At 31.7% G+C, this 18868-nt stretch overlaps 1 protein-coding gene across 2 annotated transcripts in view; it reads right to left on the bottom strand.

Annotated features, from left to right (window-relative positions):
- Nucleotides 1–863: 863 nt before the first annotated feature.
- Nucleotides 864–18868, bottom strand: part of LOC145270723 (nuclear valosin-containing protein-like) — an 88776-nt gene continuing 70771 nt past the window's right edge. For both annotated transcript variants that reach the window (XM_080126331.1, XM_080126332.1), the window contains 5 exons: nucleotides 10569–10668; nucleotides 10189–10295; nucleotides 5717–5793; nucleotides 4636–4798; nucleotides 864–968 (listed from right to left, as the gene is read on the bottom strand). In XM_080126331.1, coding sequence (XP_079982457.1) covers nucleotides 924–968; nucleotides 4636–4798; nucleotides 5717–5793; nucleotides 10189–10295; nucleotides 10569–10668 — 492 coding nt within the window. In that variant the 3' untranslated portion in view covers nucleotides 864–923. The remainder of the gene's footprint in view (nucleotides 969–4635; nucleotides 4799–5716; nucleotides 5794–10188; nucleotides 10296–10568; nucleotides 10669–18868) is intronic.

Below are 18868 nucleotides of genomic sequence, written 5' to 3'. Positions count from 1 at the left end.
AAAAATAAAATAAATATAAAAATAAAATAAATATAAAAATAAAATAAATATAAAAAATAAATTAATATAAAAAATAAAATAAATATAAAAAATAAATTAATATAAAAAATAAATTAATATAAAAAATTAAATTAATATAAAAAATAAAATAAATATATAAAAATAAAATAAATATGAAAAATAAATTAATATAAAAAATAAAATAAATATAAAACATGAAATAAATATGAAAAATAAATAAATATAAAAAATAAAATAAATATATAAAAATAAAATAACTATATAAAATAAATATAAAAAATAAAATAAATATATAGAAAATAAAATAAATATAAAATAAAATAAATATAAAAAATAAAATAAATATAAAAAGTAAATTAATATAAAAATAAAATAAATATAAAATAAAATAAATATAAAAATAAAATAAATATAAAATAAAATAAATATAAAAATTAAAATAAATATAAAAATTAAAATAAATATAAAAAATAAAATAAATATAAAAAGTAAATTAATATAAAAATAAAATAAATATAAAAATAAAATAAATATAAAATAAAATAAATATAAAAAATAAATAAATATAAAAAATAAAATAAATATAAAAATAAATAAATATGAAAAATAAAATAAATATAAAAAATAAAATAAATATAAAACATGAAATAAATATAAAAATAAATAAATATAAAAAATAAAATGAATATAAAATAAAATAAATATAAAAATAAAATAAATATAAAAAATAAAATAAATATAAAAAATAAAATAAATATAAAAAATAAAATAAATATAAAAAAATAAAATAAATATAAAAAATAAAATAAACATAAAAAAATAAATAAATATAAAAAATAAAATAAATATAAAAACCTTTTTATTTCATTTTTTTTTTTATAAAACATTGTTATGAATGACATTTAGGATTTTAACCGGGATTTCATTTTCTCATATTTTTCAAGATCCTGAAAAAAAAAAAAAAAATTTTTTGAAATCATATATTTACTACTACATGTATGGACAAAGAAAAAATACATTAATTGAACTTTTTGAGTTTCATTTATTAAGTTTCGGTTTTATTTATTTATTTTTATTTTTTTACATAGAAGTCACCAGTTATCAAGACTCGGAGGCCACTCGAGGATAAGTCAATAGCATAATATCGTAGTAATCATCAGTAGTAGAAATTTGGTAAATTGAATTACTTAAGAAGACGGTTCATCAAGAATTTGTTTACGTTGGACTTGAAGACGACCAAATTGTAGTCAACTGGAAAGCAGGAACACGGAACAGAGTTCCACAAGTGTGCAGTTCTAAGAAAGAAGCTTTGTTCATTGAATCTATGTTCAGGTTTAGGCAGAGATAAAGAGTGGAGGAAATTATTGATAGCGGTTTCAGCTAGACGAGTGTTTTTCGTGAAAGTTTGGCTACAAAGTGTGTGATAAGAAGTGCTAAACGGCTGGAAACAATGATGAGATGGTTCTCCTGTAGGAGACGTCTCCCTGAACTACTTTCGCTTTTTCTCGTTCACATGCCCCTATTCTGAATTCATAGCAATGGGCCGATATCAGTGGACTTCTTTTTTTTTTTATCCTACCAAAACGGTCATTAACAATGTTTTTTTCTTTTTTTAATGTTTTAAATATTTCAACGTGATATAAATTATTACACATTAAAAATGATTAAATTAAAACAAAAATCATTTTTATTATTTCAAATTATTATTTTTTTTTTTAATTGATTGCTAAATTTAGAAAGTTATTCTAGCAAAATAACTAACAATTTAATAAACACAAATATCGTAAAACTGAATAAGAAAAAAGCTTTATTCATGGAATCTACGTTTTGATTTAAAGAATGGGAAAATTATTGACCATGGTTTCAGCTAAACAAGTGTTTTTCGTGAATATTTTGGCGAGATGAGACCATAGATCGAAGCTCAGACGAGCACTTGCCATGAAAATGACGATAAAGCAGAGACAGGCTCGCAATGTCTCTTCTGTGGGAAAGAGGTTGCAGGGAAGTGAAAAGCCCCCCCCCCCTACTAAGCTACGAAGTCTATTTTGAACTCTGTCAAGGCAGGATAAGCTGCTTCTAGTAGCTCCTGCCCAGATGTATCAACAGTACACCATCATTGGTCGCACCTCGCTTTTATAGAGGTAGAGAATTGCATCAGCAGTGAGATATCTACTGGAGCGGTAGAAGGATCGGGTTAGGGTTAGGGAGCGGTAGAAGGATCTCATCATTTTACCAGTGACCTTGGCAACGTTCCATTTAGATGCATTAAAAGTAACCAGCCACCTCTTTCCCCATTGTACCACATGCTCAAAATCAGAGAACTTGGTCATTTATGGCCTTTGAAGTGTTACCATAGATGGTAGTGTTGTCAGCATAAATGTCTACGAATTATCTTGAGATGTGATTTGGAAGATCATTGATGTAGATCAGGAGGAGAGTAAGGGTTAGGGTTAGGGTCGTATCTGGCTTTTATATAGGTAGAGAATTGCATCGGGAGTAAGATATGTACTGGAGCAATATATAACTTGAGTTCCTTCAGCTATAATTATAATATGATTATTAAATTTAAAAAGTTATTCTAGCAAATTGCCTAACAATTTAATAAACAAAAATATCGTAAAAAACGAATTTAACTTGAAAATACTATGGAGAAAATAGCTTTTTAAATTTAGTAATCGATTAAGAAATGGAATTTTTACTTGGATTAAATAATTCGAAATAAGAAAAATAATTTATATCCGTTTGAAATATGTTAATCATATATATAAAAAAAAAATGTTAATGACGGCTTTACTAGAATAAAAAAAATAAACTCCACTGATATCGGCCAGCTGCTACGAATTCGGAATAGACGGGCGTGTGTGTGTGAGAAAAAACAAAAGTAGTTTGAGGAGACATCTTCTGCAGGAGAACCTTTCTGGCATACACAAGTAGTAAAAGTCTAGTATTACGGAAAGCGGAGAGGACCTACAACACCTGGAATTCCCAAATGGTCACCCATTTCTTGTAATGACCAGGCTCAATGTTGCTTAACTTCAGTGATCTGACGGGAACAACATGATCATGCCATAAAATGTTTAAAAAATTAGCCTCCGTATAAAATAGGGTTTTTCGATCGATACCTCTATTGAATCTCGAAAGATAATGGTAACTGTGTGTGTAATTGTGAGGCAAGGATTGTGCAATCCCCCAACCACACTCCTCCTGAATCGGCACTGCTTGAGTCCAGCAGAAAGGAGAAGTCAAGCACGACGGGAAACGATGGCAAGATGAGCAAGGAGCACATACAGCACCAAAATAGTCACCCACTTTCGTACTGACCAAGCTAAACGTTGCTTAACTTCAGTGATCTGATGGGAAATGGTGTGTCAATGTGAATTATGCAGTATCTACAATACAACTATTTCAACAAATGCACTGACCTTTGATCATGTTTTGTTATTATATATTATTATATATTATATTTTATATAACTATATTATAAAATATTTGATAAAACAATGAATAACAAACATTATGCTGTATCTACAATACAACTATTTCAACAAATGCACTGACCTTTGGTCATGTTTTGTTATTATATATTATTATATATTATATTTTATATAACAATATTATAAAATATTCGATAAAACAATTGATAACAAAAAATATGCTGTATCTACAATACAACTATTTCAACAAATGCACTGACCTTTGGTCATGTTTTGTTATTATATATTATTATATATTATATTTTATATAATATTATAAAATATTTGATAAAACAATTGATAACAAAAATTATGCTGTATCTACAATACAACTATTTCAACAAATGCACTGACATTTGATCATGTTTTGTTATTATATATTATTATATATATTTTATTTTATATAATATTATAAAATATTTGATAAAACAATTGATAACAAAAAATATGCTGTATCTACAATACAACTATTTCAACAAATGCACTGACCTTTGATCATGTTTTGTTATTATATATTATTATATATTTTATATAACAATATTATAAAATATTTGATAAAACAATTGATAACAAAAAATACGCTGTATCTACAATACAACTATTTCAACAAATGCACTGACCTTTGATCATGTTTTGTTATTATATATTATTATATATTATATTTTATATAATATTATAAAATATTTGATAAAACAATTGATAACAAAAAATACGCTGTATCTACAATACAACTATTTCAACAAATGCACTGACCTTTGATCATGGTTTGTTATTATATATTATTATATATTTTATATAACAATATTATAAAATATTCGATAAAACAATGGATAACAAAAATTATGCTGTATCTACAATACAACTATTTAAACAAATGCACTGACCTTTGGTCATGTTTTGTCATTATATATTATTATATATTATATTTTATATAACAATATTATAAAATATTCGATAAAACAATTGATAACAAAAATTATGCTGTATCTACGATACAACTATTTCAACAAATGCACTGACCTTTGATCATGTTTTGTTATTATATATTATATAATAATATTATAAAATATTTGATAAAACAACTGATGACGAAAATTAAGAATCAGCAATTGATTAGTGAGATTTTGAAATTAACAAATACCTTGGCAGCGACCGATTGTTTCACTTTATTAAAAGCTTGGTCCATATGAATTTTATCGACCGCCAAACGCTTCTGAAAGTCTTTTGTTTCAAACGCGTTACTAATGCTCGCTCGTAATGCATTCACACTTGCCTCACGGACCAATGAAGACAAATCAGCACCACTGGAAAGAAAAACAAAATGATAAGAATAAAATACTATATATTGTCTACAAAAAACGTGGCGCAACAGATAAAAGTGCTAAGTGTTAATCAGTTCGAAATGTTAGAAATAAAATAAAATATCAATGTTTAAAATTTTTCTTGATTTAAACAACAAAAAACTAACAACTCTTAAAAAAGGAAATATAAAATTAAAAAAGAAAAAATAGAAAAAGAAAATAAAAAAGCAAAACAAAAAAAGAAAATGAAAAAAAATAAAAATAAAAAATGAAAAATGAAAATAAATAAAGATGAAAAAGAAAAACAAAAAATAAAAAAGAAAGAAAAACAAAAAATAGAAAATGAAAAAGAAAGAACAAAAAATAGAAAATTGAAAAGAAAGAAAAAAAAAATATAGAAAATAAAAAGAAAGAAAAATAAAAAATAGAAATTAAAAGGAAAGAAAAATAATAGAAAATAAAAAGAAAGAAAAATAAAAAATAAAAAATGAAAAAAATAATAAAAATGAAAACGAAAGAAAAATAAAACAAAAAATGAAAAAGAAAATAAAAATAGAAAAATAAAAAACAAAGAAATCAAAATAAAAATAAAAAATGAAAAAGAAAAACAAAAAATGGAAAAGAAAGAAAAACAAAAAGTAAAAAATAAAAAAGAAAGAAAAATAAAAATAAAAAATTAAAAAGAAAGAAAAATAGAAAATAAAAATAAAAATAGGAAATAAAAAAAGAAAAAGAAAAAATGAAAAAGAATAAATAAAAAGAAAGAAAAAGAAAAAATGAAAAAGAAAAAAAAGAAAAGAAAAAAGAAAGAAAACTAAAAGATAAAAAAGAAAGAAAAATATAAAAGAAAAAATAAAATAAAAAATAAAAAGAAAAAAGAAAGAAAAAGAAAAAAGAAAAAAAAATGAAAGAGAAACTTACGTAAAACCTTGGCACCGGCTATCATTAGCAACCTCTTTGAGTAAATCTTTGTCAGCAATCGCAGGCATTGTACCATTCTGTAGAAATGGCAAAATTGAAAATTAAAAAAAAAACACATGTTAATGTCAATTAAAAATAAAATTTTGTATTTCCTTAAAATTTCCAAGCATATAAACAAAAAAAAATCATTAAAAAAAATTTATTTTTCTAAATAAAAAAATATTTGAGCTTTTTAATAAAATAAAATATGCATCAAGTGTGTTTGAAAGCCAAATCACAAAGTAATATTAGGAAAATATACAAATTTTTTTGGTGTTTGAAATTTATCACAAATATATTTTGGAGGTATACTCCATCTTCAGTGTGTTGTATTTTGAAATGTTTGAACTATACATAGGCAACGCGAGAATAACCTTTAGATACAACCAGATTTCTTTCTCCAGCTTTACAACTGTTACATAAGCAGAAATCGAACCTTGGATATAGGTTTAAATGGAATGTCCAGTAAATTGTTAATCCTGATGAAATAAATAATAAATAAACTATTCAATTGTTAGAAAGAATGTGGATAATAAAATATGGGTTAAATGAATTAGAAATGTAGGTTGAATTCCTTTGTAAAAACATCAAAGAAAAAATAGCTTATTGGGAAATCATAATGTCGGAAACGTGCAAAGTTGCGCATGTTGAAACACGTGAATTTTGCTCACGAGGCCGGACATGCATGGATTTCTCAATATAGGAAGTTAGGGAGAGAGTCAGTGAGAAACTCAGAGAAAGTCTGGAGTTTGAAATTCGAACCTCTAGAAGCTAGACGATCACTTTTAAACTTAATATGTGAAGCTTTGAATTCTTGATGAGAAAACCACAGCCGGTCGTGAAGAAATAAACCCATTATGTGTTTTGATAAAGCTCGTCTTGTGTTTGTGATTCTTACAAAAAGGTAAACCTAAGAATGAACATATTTTTAATATATATGAAGTCATAACACAAACACGGAACGAACAATCTCTCTCACAACATCCCTCTCTAGAACTCTTACAACAACATCTCTCTCTCTCTCTCTCTCACTAAGATACAACATACTTGTAATAAGACTCTTTCTAAGCATCACTTATAATAAGACTCTTTTAATGAGACCCAAAATATAACACAACAAGGCAAGGAAGAAGAAAAGGAAAAAAAAGCACTTGTTGCTAGGTTTGGGCTGGTGCATCTGCTACTAGCCTTTCTCTCTTAGACAGGGTTCCAAAACGATATTGGTCAATGGTTTAAACTGGGAAGATGTGTATGGATGTTAATCCCAATAGTCTAATATATAAAAGGTTATATGCCTGTCTGTCTGTCCTCATAATTTCAAATTCTATCTCCTTCGAAACTAAAAGTCACAGAGCGGCACTAGGGGCCTCAAATGATTGGATTTTTTTAATGGACCGTTCTTCTATAGGTCATTAGCTGGTTAAAATTGTTTTTAAAGGGTCAAGATTGAAAAAAATCGTTATACATTTGTACATTCATATTCATTTTTGATCATATGTGTATCACGTTGGTACAGTGGTAACATCACCAGCTTCGAATGTTACAGTTTTGATTCCAGTTTCGATTCTAGCTGATGGCACCCAAATATTTTTTTAATTTTTTAAAAACTTTTGAGATCACAACTCTATCATAATATATACGAAATCTGGACAAATTAAAATATATTTAAGCATATTTTATGACTGGGCAAAGTTGGGTGCTCCCCCTTTAGTTTAAAAAAAAAAAAATCGGTCCAGCAGTTTCAGTATGTTGGCGAGAGTGAACGAGCGGTCCGGGAAGTGTTTCAACAAGGCCGAAATTCATGTGTGATATTTTTTGATGAATTAGACGCCCTCGTTCCTTGGAGACATTACAGTGGAGAGGTAGGTCATCCTGTTGTTATGTGTGAATCGGTGTATAGCACAGTTGTACCATTGTAATTGATTACAAAACATAGCGGACTCAAGTCTGTACACCTTCAGCGTCAATACTCACACCTAAGAGTCACCATTCACCCATGCATGGAGTATTGTTACTGTACAAATGTTTTTGACTATAATGAGGGGATGACACCAATGATTTCGACGATCGCTTTTATAACGACAGTTATACAACCAACCAATCACAAGCTTAAGTGTTACTATAAAAAATGTCGAATTTTGGATTAAGCTCAGTTCACTATTGGCCTCTGTCTCGAAACAACTCAATATCGGAACTGCACTGATTCTTTGCCGCTGTCTTTGTTACTAAGAATTACTTAACACTCAAGATCAGGACTGCATTGGTTCTTCGCTGATTTGATTTACTGCCACCAGCTTTGTTCAACATAATGTTTGAACACTTAACTGGTTGTGGGCCCAGCACGCTTCCATAGTCTCTCATTTAAATATTGTAATATTTTGGATGTGTAATGGGGTATGATCCCACACAGTCGGACGATTCTATTTATAAACGATGCTGCTAGGAACTGACGAATCAAATTAATTCACGTTCTGCTACCAACCAATCAGAAACCAGAATTGCTCCATAAATATTAAACCTTTTCTGTAGCAAACCATCGGAAACTGTTCTGTCTACTGCAAACCAGTCACCTCTCAAGACTTGTTTAGAACAACGAACCATCGGAAACTGTTCTGAAACGAAACATGGCTTACAGAAAAGAATCTTAAACCTAATAAGTCTCGCACTATTGGCCAAGCTGCAACCTCTGTCCCATCCCATTTTAGAAAAGAAGTCATATTAAATTGACTCCACATAGAACATTCACACCTAAACCTCCATCTGTACTGCTATAAATTTGTTTTAAAAAAAATAATTTTTGGCTAAGTGTTTCGCCATATTTTGGCGGTTTACGTAAACTGACGAAATATGCTGATGCAACATACAGGGGAAAAACGGGTTGATAAATGCAGGAGTACAGACTCTTTTCATAATAAGACATAAATACTCTCTAATGAAAAATAAACATAGCGTAATCATCTTTTAATGATATTTATTCCTATCTGTCTATCTCCACTCCTATATTTTTTTGTATCGATATTCATATTAAAAACACTTTTATCTATTTATTTTAAAAAAAAATACAACTTTATTATATATGAATCATGAAATTGCATTCATCTGTTTTTTTTTTTATAAGAACAAAAGGAAATAAAGACAACAGAAATTTAAAAGGAAAACAAAATATTTCGAAAAGATAGCAATTCTATACTCCTATAAATTCGGTTTTCTTTTGTGTGTATCGATATTCATATTAAAACCCTCTTTTCTATTTATTTAAATTGTATTTTCTATTTATTTAAAAAGAAAATACAATTTTCTTATATATGGGTCATAGAATTGCATTCACTGGCAAAAGAGCTAATTTGCATATTCTTTTAAACATTCATTTTAATTAATTCCCTGTTAGTTTTTTCCGTTTTCTTATGGGATGATCATCTTTAGTTAACTATTACGTGTAATTATATTCATGCAGATATTCTACATGATTTATACTTGCATAATATTTGCGTAAAAAGTGTGCAGTAAACACAAAATTGTTTCCATATATATTTATGTATACGTATATATTTTTGTTTAATCTATCAAAGTGAACGTGTCTGTGTGTCTGTCTGTGTGTGTACATTTTCCAACACAATAACTCTGTCAATTTTAAGTCTACAGACTCGAAATTTGATATACAGGGTACTGAGATTTGGGAAAATCGATATGATCGGTTTTCGGCCAAAAATTTGGCTGTTAAGGGGTCAAAGTTCAACGATTTGACCTTTGAGAACTCTACCAAACTCCTCTGACAATTTTGGGTGTAAACACTTGAAATTTTAGATAGAGATTCTTTGGACATGGATCTAACTTAATAACTTGATGTGAGCCCCAAACAATAAATTTTAAGGGGTCATAATAGGGGTCAAAGTTAAAAAAATTGACCTTTTTTTTTTGTTCAACATACACCTCCAAACACCCGGGCAACGCCGGGCTGAAATGCTAGTAAGAAAAGAAATGAAAACTAAAAAAAACAAAAAAAAAAAAAGAAAAGAAAGATGAAAAGAGAAAAGTATGAAGAAAAAGAAAAAACGAAAAACTAAATAAAAAAATAAAATGTTAAAAAAATAAAAATAAAATGAAAAAATGTAAAAAGGAAAAGCAAAGAACAAAAAACTAAATAGAAAAAAAAAAGTTAAAAAGAAAAGAACCAAAAATTAATTAGAAAAAAAGAAAAAATTGTTAAAATATAAATAGAAAATGTTTAAAAAAAAGAAAAAAGAAAGAAAATGTAAAACAAAAAGGAAAAAGAAGAAAAAAATGTTAAAAAATAAATAGAAAATGTTTAAAAAAAAAGAAAAAAGAAAGAAAATGTAAAACAAAAAGGAAAAAGAAGAAAAAAGAAGAAAAAAGAAGAAGAAAAAAAAAAGAAGAAAAAAAAAAGAGCAATCAAAAAAATAAAAAAATGAAACCTTTGTAATTGTATTAAGAATATCCAAGCGGTCTGCTGGAGAGGGAAGACCAACATACAAGATCTTGTCCATTCGACCAGGTCGAAGAATTGCTGGGTCAATTATATCTAAGAAAATAAAATAAATATTAAAAATTAACTGCCAGGTCAATTATATCCAAGGAAAATAAATAAATAATTAAAATTAATCCAGCATAAAAGAATCGAAATAAAAAAATAATTTGTAAGAAAAAATATAAAAAAAAACAAAAAAAAATAACCAGGTCTATTTGTTGCTGCCATAAAAGAATCGAAATAGAAAAAAAAATTTGTAAGAAACAAAAAAAAAAATAAATAAAATAATGAAAAATATATTGAAAAAAAAAAACAAAAAAAACTAACCAGGTCTATTTGTTGCTGCCATTATGAACACCATTTTTCGATCCTCCAAACCATCCATTTCTGTTAGCATTTGGTTAACGACCCTCACGCTTGCACCACCCTGATGCGGAAAAAAAGGAAAAAAACTCTTCAATTTAAAGGAGACAATAAAAGTGAGTTGATTTTTTTTTCTCTCGGATTTGAGAAAAAAAACTGTTCAACATTTGTCTTGAATCCCATTTTGTTTTTTTTTGTTTTGTTTTTTTAAATACCATTACAGCAATACATCAATGTTAAAAGTGCTAATGTCTTTTTAAATAATTTAAAATGGTTTTTGCTCACTTAAAAAAAAATAAAAAAGCGACAAGGCTCTTGTTCAGAATTTTCTCTGTATTAAAAAACAAAAATAAAAAAAAAATCTGTATATCATATGTATTTGTGACAGAAAGAAAATATCATATTCCAAAAATCACATAAATTGATCAATAAAACAAATGTCAAAAGTAAAAAAAAAAAAGCTGCACATGCATGATCTCACAAAAAATAATAAAGAAATGATGCCTCCATGGATGGGTCAAAAGTTATGGGGTAAAAAGTGTCATTTTTTTTGCAATTTCGGGGCATTTGTGACACTTTTTGAGCTCCTAGGAAAGCTGAATTCCAGTGAAAATGAACAAACGGTGCAGTTTCACTCCTTAAGACATGTATATTTGAATTCAGCACCATGGAAAACCACTATATAGACATACATATCAAGTTCCAGAAAAAAAAAAAAAAGCTCCAAAAAGGCATGTTTTTAGCCCTAAAAGTTCCAGAGGGATGCGAACCAGAATTTTGACAGGGTCACCCATACTGAATTTATATTAAGAACAATGGCCTCCACATTTTGGCCAAGTTTCAGGAAAATCTAATGGATGGATCAAACGATATGGGGCAAAAAGTGTCACTTTGAGGCATTTTTGACCTCTTTTGAGCCCCTGGGGATGCAATTGGAATTTTCGCAAAAATTTTATTTACTGTGCACATCTAATTAATGAAATACAATTTGTGGAAAAATTTCAGGAAAAACTAATGGACGGTTATCTGGCAATCGTTCTGACTAACTTTTTTTATCAAGAAAATCCGTTGAAAATTCTCTGCCGTAACATCTGTGAAATGTTTACAACTAATCGAGACTATCGGTCTTTTTTCATTACCCTGTCTGGTGGCGAATGCTGCTGGTGGCAGTACCGTTTTAGCAGCTGATGAGGAGAGGGTAAAGTTGAGGCCTCCCCAAGACAAGAGCCATACATTTAAATTGATGCCAGATGGGGATCAGAACGTTGATCATGTAAAGATAGAAGCTTGGTTTTAGATGCATTAAAAGTAACCAGCCACTCCTTTCCCCATTGTACGACGTGATCAAGATCAGAGGAGAGAGAATTGGAGAGAATTTGGTCGTTTACTGTCTTAGATGTGCTACCGTAGATGGTAGTGTCGTCAGCAAAAATGTCTACAAATGATGTAAGGATGTGATTTGGAAAAGAATTGGGCCCAGGATGGACCCCTGAGGGACTCCAGCATTTATACTATGAGCTTCTGATTTTTGCCCATCAACTACTACTCTATCAGAGAGAAATGATTTAATAATTGAGAAGACATTTCCAGCTATACCATAGCTGGAGATCTTGTGAAGTAAACCTTCATGCCATACCCTATCAAAGGCCTTTGATATGTCAAGAGCAATTGCCCTAGAAAGGTTGCCTCTGTCGAGAGATTCACTAATCCTATGAGATATAACTGTAAGCACATCTGCTGTAGATCTAGCAGAACGGAAACCATATTGTGTGTCACTAAGAAGGTTATTTTTGCTGAGATGGTTGATTACTTCTCTATTTAACACAGATTCCAGCAACTTACTCATGACGCACAGGAGACTTATTGGCCTGTACTGAGAGGGGGATGAGCGATCACCTGAATTCTTAAATACAGGGCATACTGATGAGATTTTCCAGGGTGATGGGAAGCAATTCTCCTTAAGACAACGTTTAAACAGTTTTGTAAGTATGGGTGCTAGTTCTGGTTGAAGTTTTTTTAATACTATAATTGGGATGCTGTCAGGGTCAGGTGCTTTACTGGAATCAAGGTTCTTGATTAGCTTGGCAACATCACGTACAGATATTTGTATATCACATAGTGTGTTTTCTGATACAGGAGGAAATATTGGGGGTTGGCGGCCTTGGTCGCAAAGGGTAGAATTGGCTGCAAAGTTAAGCAAAATTGTAGATTTCACCTTCTTGGCAAAAGAAAGCGATAAAGACTAAAACATTGAATCCATTGCCAAGGCCACTGGAAAAATGGTCGGATCCTTCTATCAATCCAGTAGATATCTCACTGCTGATGCAATTCTCTATCTATATAAGAGCCAGATACGTCCAAGGATGGAATACTGTTGCCATCTGGGCAGGAGCTGTCAGAAAATCTTATCTTACCTTGATAGAGTTCAAAATAGACTTCATAGCCTAGTGAGGGATGCCCTTTTCTCTTCCCTGCAACCTTTTTCGCACAGAAGAGATTTGCAAGTCTGTCTCTGCTTTATTATTTTCATGGCAAGTGCTCGTCTGAGCTCCAATCTATGGTCCCTCCTCGCCAAACATTCATGAGAAACACTCGACTAGTTGAAAACACTATCAGTAATTTCCCCCACTCTTTATCTGTACCTAAACCTAACCGTAGATTCCATGAACAAAGCTTCTGTCTTAGAACTGCACGTCTGTGGAACTTTCTTCCGTTTGCCTGCTTTCCAGCTGACTACAATATGGTCGTCTTCAAGTCCAATGTAAACAAGTTCTTGATGAGCCGTTTCCCTTAAGTAATCCAATTTACCAAATTTATACTATTAACGATTACTACGATATTGTCCCATTGACTACCGTACACTCATTAACCCTTATCCTCGAGTGGCCTCTGAGCCTTGATAAGTGGTGACTTGTTTGTACAAAAAAAAAAAAAAAAAAAAAAAAACCTTCACATAGTTCTTCCCATGAGTATCTGATGTCTTCCTAGAAAAATATCAGGGAAACCAATGCCAACAATAGAATCTTCGGATTCATATGATATGACAATGATATTATTACTACAAAACCAAGCATGGAAAACATCTCGCTTTAGGGACAACAGAATTACCTCCCTTTTAAAGCTATTTCTATTTTGGTGGTTTCCGAAATTCAGAGTTATTTTTATTACCTCTTCACCAGGTCAAGTGTGGGTTAGGGTTAAGGTCAAGTGTGCGTTAAGGTTAGGATCAAGTGTGAGTTAGGGTTAGTGTCAAGTGAAGGTTAGGGTTAGTGTCAAGTGTTGGTTAGGGTCAAGTGTGGGTTAGGGTCAAGTGTGGGTTAGGGTTAAGGTCACGTGTGGATTTGATGAAATTGTTTTTTCTGTGGAACAAACTGGGCCTTGATAAATGGTGAGTCCTATGCAAAAATAAAAAAAGAAAGATGCCTGTTCACATCATATTTAAACTTCTGCATGTTTGCATGTTTGTACAGTCAGGGGAGCAGGAAACATGAAATTCAAAAGTCTAGCAGTCCAAGAGAAGAAACTCTTGCAGTAGAAGGCTTTCCGTCATCTAGGAACTTCAATAGTGAAGGGGTGGGATTTTGCTGTTTATTGACTTCGTCAAGAGTATATACATCAAAGAGACAGCAACAACATAAGCTAAGTTTCAAACAGTGAGGAATCACCAACAATAGACATTTAGCGATACGTATTAGGATGAACTCATCGTCCCAAGTACGCATATCAACATTTAGACGATTATACAACATACACCGTCTTGGTGCCTTTTTTTGGTGCACGATAATATAACTCTTACAGTAGAAGGCTTTCCGTCATCTAGGAACTTCAACAGTGAAAGGGTGGGATTTCGCTGCTTCTTGGCGTCGTCAAGAGTATATACATCCACTGTCAATAATTGTCCCCATTCTTTATCCGTGCCTAAATCAAAACGTAGATTCCATGAACAAAGCTTCTTTCTTAGAACTGCATGGCTGCGGAACTCTCTGCCGCTTGCCTGTCTCCCCCCCCCCCCCCGAATTCAACTTGGATGTCTTCAAGTCCAACACAAACAAATTCCTGATGAACCGCCCCCTTAAATAATGACACTTTATCAAATCTCCAATACTAACTATTACTACGATAATATCCCATTGATTACTGTACACGCAATAACCCTTATCCCTGAGTGGCTTCCGGGCCTTGATAAGTGGTGACTACCATGTAAAAAGAAAAGACCTGCTCTTTGGCCTTGATAAGTGGTGACCTTCCCATGTAAAAAAAAAAAAAGACACAAGTGCCAGGAGTTCATCAGAGTACATTTCACTAAACTAGTTGTAAAATATGGACAGGTTGGTTGGTTCTTTTATTTTACGGCATATCAACCCTTTTTCGTTATTTAATGCTGAATCCAGTAATTTTTTGAGTTTTTATAATTATATCTTCAAGTATTTTTTTTTTTTTAGTGGCATATTGACCTTTAGAATTAATTGATTACTGTACACGCAATAACCCTTATCCCCGAGTGGCTCCTGGGCCTTAATAAGTGGTGAATAAATAGTTGCAAAACAGTTACAGGTTGGTTGGTTCTTTTATTTTACGGCATATCAACCCTTTTTCGTTATTTAATGCTGAATCCAGAAATTTTTTCAAGTTCTTATAATTATGTCTTCAAATATTTTTTTTTTGTTTGTTTAGTGGCAAATTGACCCTCGGAATTAATTCATGCTAGAGCGATTGTTTTGTAAATAAATGTTTGGTTGGTTGTTACGGTGTTTGCTCTTGATCGGGTTAGGGTTGGCTCCATCCAACAATTTCACCGCATCCCATATAATGGCTGACCAGGCGCGGCAGTCAGGGGCTGTTTCCGCTACAAGCGTAAGCCTTCATGGTTCCATCGACAGAGCCTGTAGAGGCGAGGAGCCAAGGATCATTTTAGTATCCTGTTTCTGAGCCAGTTGGCCACTGCAGCGTTTCTTTCAGTCTGGTCGTGGTGCTGGGTCGATGGCTTCACAGATGAGGAAATTAAATAAAAGATATACAAACATAAAAACAACTTAAAGATATGGGAAATTTTAAACCAAGGGAAATAAATAACCGCCAAACTAAAAGAATCACCTAATGGCTTAAACATGGGAAACAGCATCCCTCCACTTTCTCCCACCACACCTCTAAAAAAAAAAAAAATATTTATTTTCACAAAGTATACACCCCAATTTTCTCCAGAATGTAGATTGCACTCAAACATCTTATAAGAACCAACCCTTTTCAATATCAATTTTTTTTGGTCTGATTACGTGTTGTTCCTGGATTTGAACTCTACTGAAACATGTTACCGTTTCTGGGTAGCGAATGGCCGAGCCAAAGGCTTCCAGCAAGGAGAGATTGTTGAATGGAGCGTATCTTGCAGCGTGCTCAGACCATGTTGTTGAAGATAAATGTTTCACAGCCACAACGTAAAATAGTTTTATAGATCCATTTATAAGTGGATGTTTGTTAGATTTTTATGCTTGTATGTATAATGTTGATGTTTTGTTTGCATTTAGAATTTTGGTAACTTTTCATATTTGTGGCGAAAAATAATTAGATTTTGTTGTACATTCCATTTTTCTTTTTTGTCTCATAAAGTGGGTGACCATTTTACGTTAAATTAATATAGAAAAGTGATCTCCCACTTTTTGAAACTATAATTTCTTCGTCTCTCGTTATTTTCATTTTCAGCGTCCTTGAAAACCTTCAATGGTGGTAATTTTGAAGGATTTTTTGGAGGGTGGAAGGATGCTGCACTTTCATGAAAATTAGTTTTTGTAAAGCAATAAATCCAAATATATTTATAAACTAGCGGGGGTACCCGGCGTTGCCCGAGTGTTTGTTTCCGAGACGGGGGGGGGGGAGTTTTAAAAAATGTTATGGTAGGTAAGTAGGAAGGATCAAACCCGGAGTCATGAGTAAAAGTAGGAAAATAAAGTGTGAAAAAAAAAAAAAAAAAAAAAAAAAAACATCTGCAACGTTAACAGTTCGGCCACCAAGAAAAGTCCATTCCAGTTGTTTAGGAAAAAAAACAAAAAAAAAAAAAACGACTACGGTAGGTCGGCGCGAACGTGAAAATATAATGTGAATTGTCCAGCACGCTAACCACTACGCCACAGAGCACTGCAGCTTAGTTTAGTGATTTTAAATAACTTCACATGAAAGAACTACGAAGCCAAACCGGTGTTCTCTTCTCAACTGTTCCTTGTGAACGATCTCCAAACGGTGTTAAGTGGTGGCAGGGGGAGGAGGAATTTATTAGAGAGAAAATATTTTACCACTTCCATTGATCTTAACCGATTTTGGCCGTGACTTCTCAGCAGAAAAAGTATAGAAATCTAAGATTATCGAGGAATTTGAGAAATAATAAGCCTATAACACACCTCAGATATTGTTCTGCCGTTTGTGCATATTATATTTGCATGAAATATCTTGATTTTTAATCCTATTAAGGTCAAAATCAGACGAGAAAAAATGGGTTCATTTTATTTATATAGAGAAGAAAAAAATTTTGTCCCCCCCGACAAAAGGAGGGTGGACCTGTAAATTCACCCTTTTCCGTTTGCCTTTTTGCATTTTTCTCAATAACTACGATTTGGAATTTTTTAAAATTTTGCACAAACATTAAACATATCAGTAAAAAAGTAACAGAATGAATTTTCTGAGAAAACTCTGCTTGCCCAGTGGGTGCCTTTCAGGTTAAAATGGCTAAAAATGACACTTTTGTGCTTATTAGAAAAATTGATGGCTTGGATTTTTATAAAACTTTCTGAAAAGTTGTAACTAACTGATTTCTATATAATTTTGTTTGTCTATATTTCACGATAACTCTTGGGTGTGCCCCAGGGACTCTTTAAGGGCTAATAAAAACACTATTTTTAGGACTATTTTACCATATTTGTCCAAAATTTTCTGTGTGTGTCTATTTATCAGTTTTGCATGGTGCCGAACTAAAATTTAAATAGGTTTAGGCCTTGGGGACCTTTGGGGGCTAAATGGGGTGGAGGTAGGGGCAATGCTGAACTTAGTCCTATTTTTTATGCCTCGTTCACTTATTTATTCATATCATGTTTAATGTTTGTGCAGAATTTCAAAAAATTCCAAGACGTAGTTATTGAGAAAAGTGCGGACAGACAAACGGACGAGGGTGAATTTACAGGTCCACCTTCATTTTGTCGTGGGATAAAAATTATTTTATTAAAAACAAATTTATAGCAGTATAGATAGAGGTTTAGGTGTGAATGTTCTATGTGGAGTCAATTTAATATGACTTCTTTTCTAAAAAAGGTACAGGGATGTAGCATTGGTACAGAGGTTGCAGCTGGGCCAATAGTGCAAGACTTATTAGATTTAAGATTCTTTTCTAGAAGTGTAAGCCATGTTTAGTTTCAGAACAGTTTCCGATGGTTCGTTGTTTTAAACAAGTCTTGAGAGGTGACTGGTTTGCAGTAGACAGAACAGTTTCCGATGGTTCGTTGTTCTAAACAAGTCTTTAGAGGTGACTGGTTTGCAGTAGACAGAACAGTTTCCGATGCTTCGTTGTTCTAAACAAGTCTTGAGAGGTGACTGGTTTGCAGTAGACACAACAGTTTCCGATGGTTCGTTGTTCTAAACAAGTCTTGAGAGGTGACTGGTTTGCAGTAGACAGAACAGTTTCCGATGGTTTGCTACAGAAAAGGTTTAATATTTATGGAGCAATTCTGGTTTCTGATTGGTTGGTAGCAGAACGTGAACTAATTTGATTCGTCAGTTCCTAGCAGCATCGTTTATAAATAGAATCGTCCGACTGTGTGGGATCATACCCTATTACACATCCAAAATATTGCAATATTTAAATGAGAGACTATGGAAGCGTGCTGGGCCCACAACCAGTTAAGTGTTAAAACATTATGTTGAACAAAGCTGGTGGCAGTAAATCAAATCAGCGAAGAATCAATGCAGTCCCGATCTTGAGTGTTAAGTAATTCCTAGTAACAAAGACGGCGGCGAAGAATCAGTGCAGTCCCGATATTGAATTGTTTCGAGACAGAGGCCAATAGTGAACTGAGCTTAATCCAAAATTCGACATTTTTTATAGTAACACTTAAGCTTGTGATTGGTTGGTTGTTATAACTGTGGTTATAAAAGCGATCATTGAAATCATTGGTGTCATCCCCTCATTACAGTCAGAAACCACTTCACCTACCTCGACATCACCAACCGCATTGCCAAGGCCAGCAGCTCCTTTGGCAGACTAAAGAAAAGCAGTCGTCCTGCAT

This window comes from Euprymna scolopes, chromosome 46, assembly GCF_053919585.1.
Source record: "Euprymna scolopes isolate OS-2025 chromosome 46, ASM5391958v1, whole genome shotgun sequence".
NCBI lineage: Eukaryota > Metazoa > Mollusca > Cephalopoda > Sepiida > Sepiolidae > Euprymna > Euprymna scolopes.
This window is presented reverse-complemented; position numbering and strand designations above follow the sequence as displayed.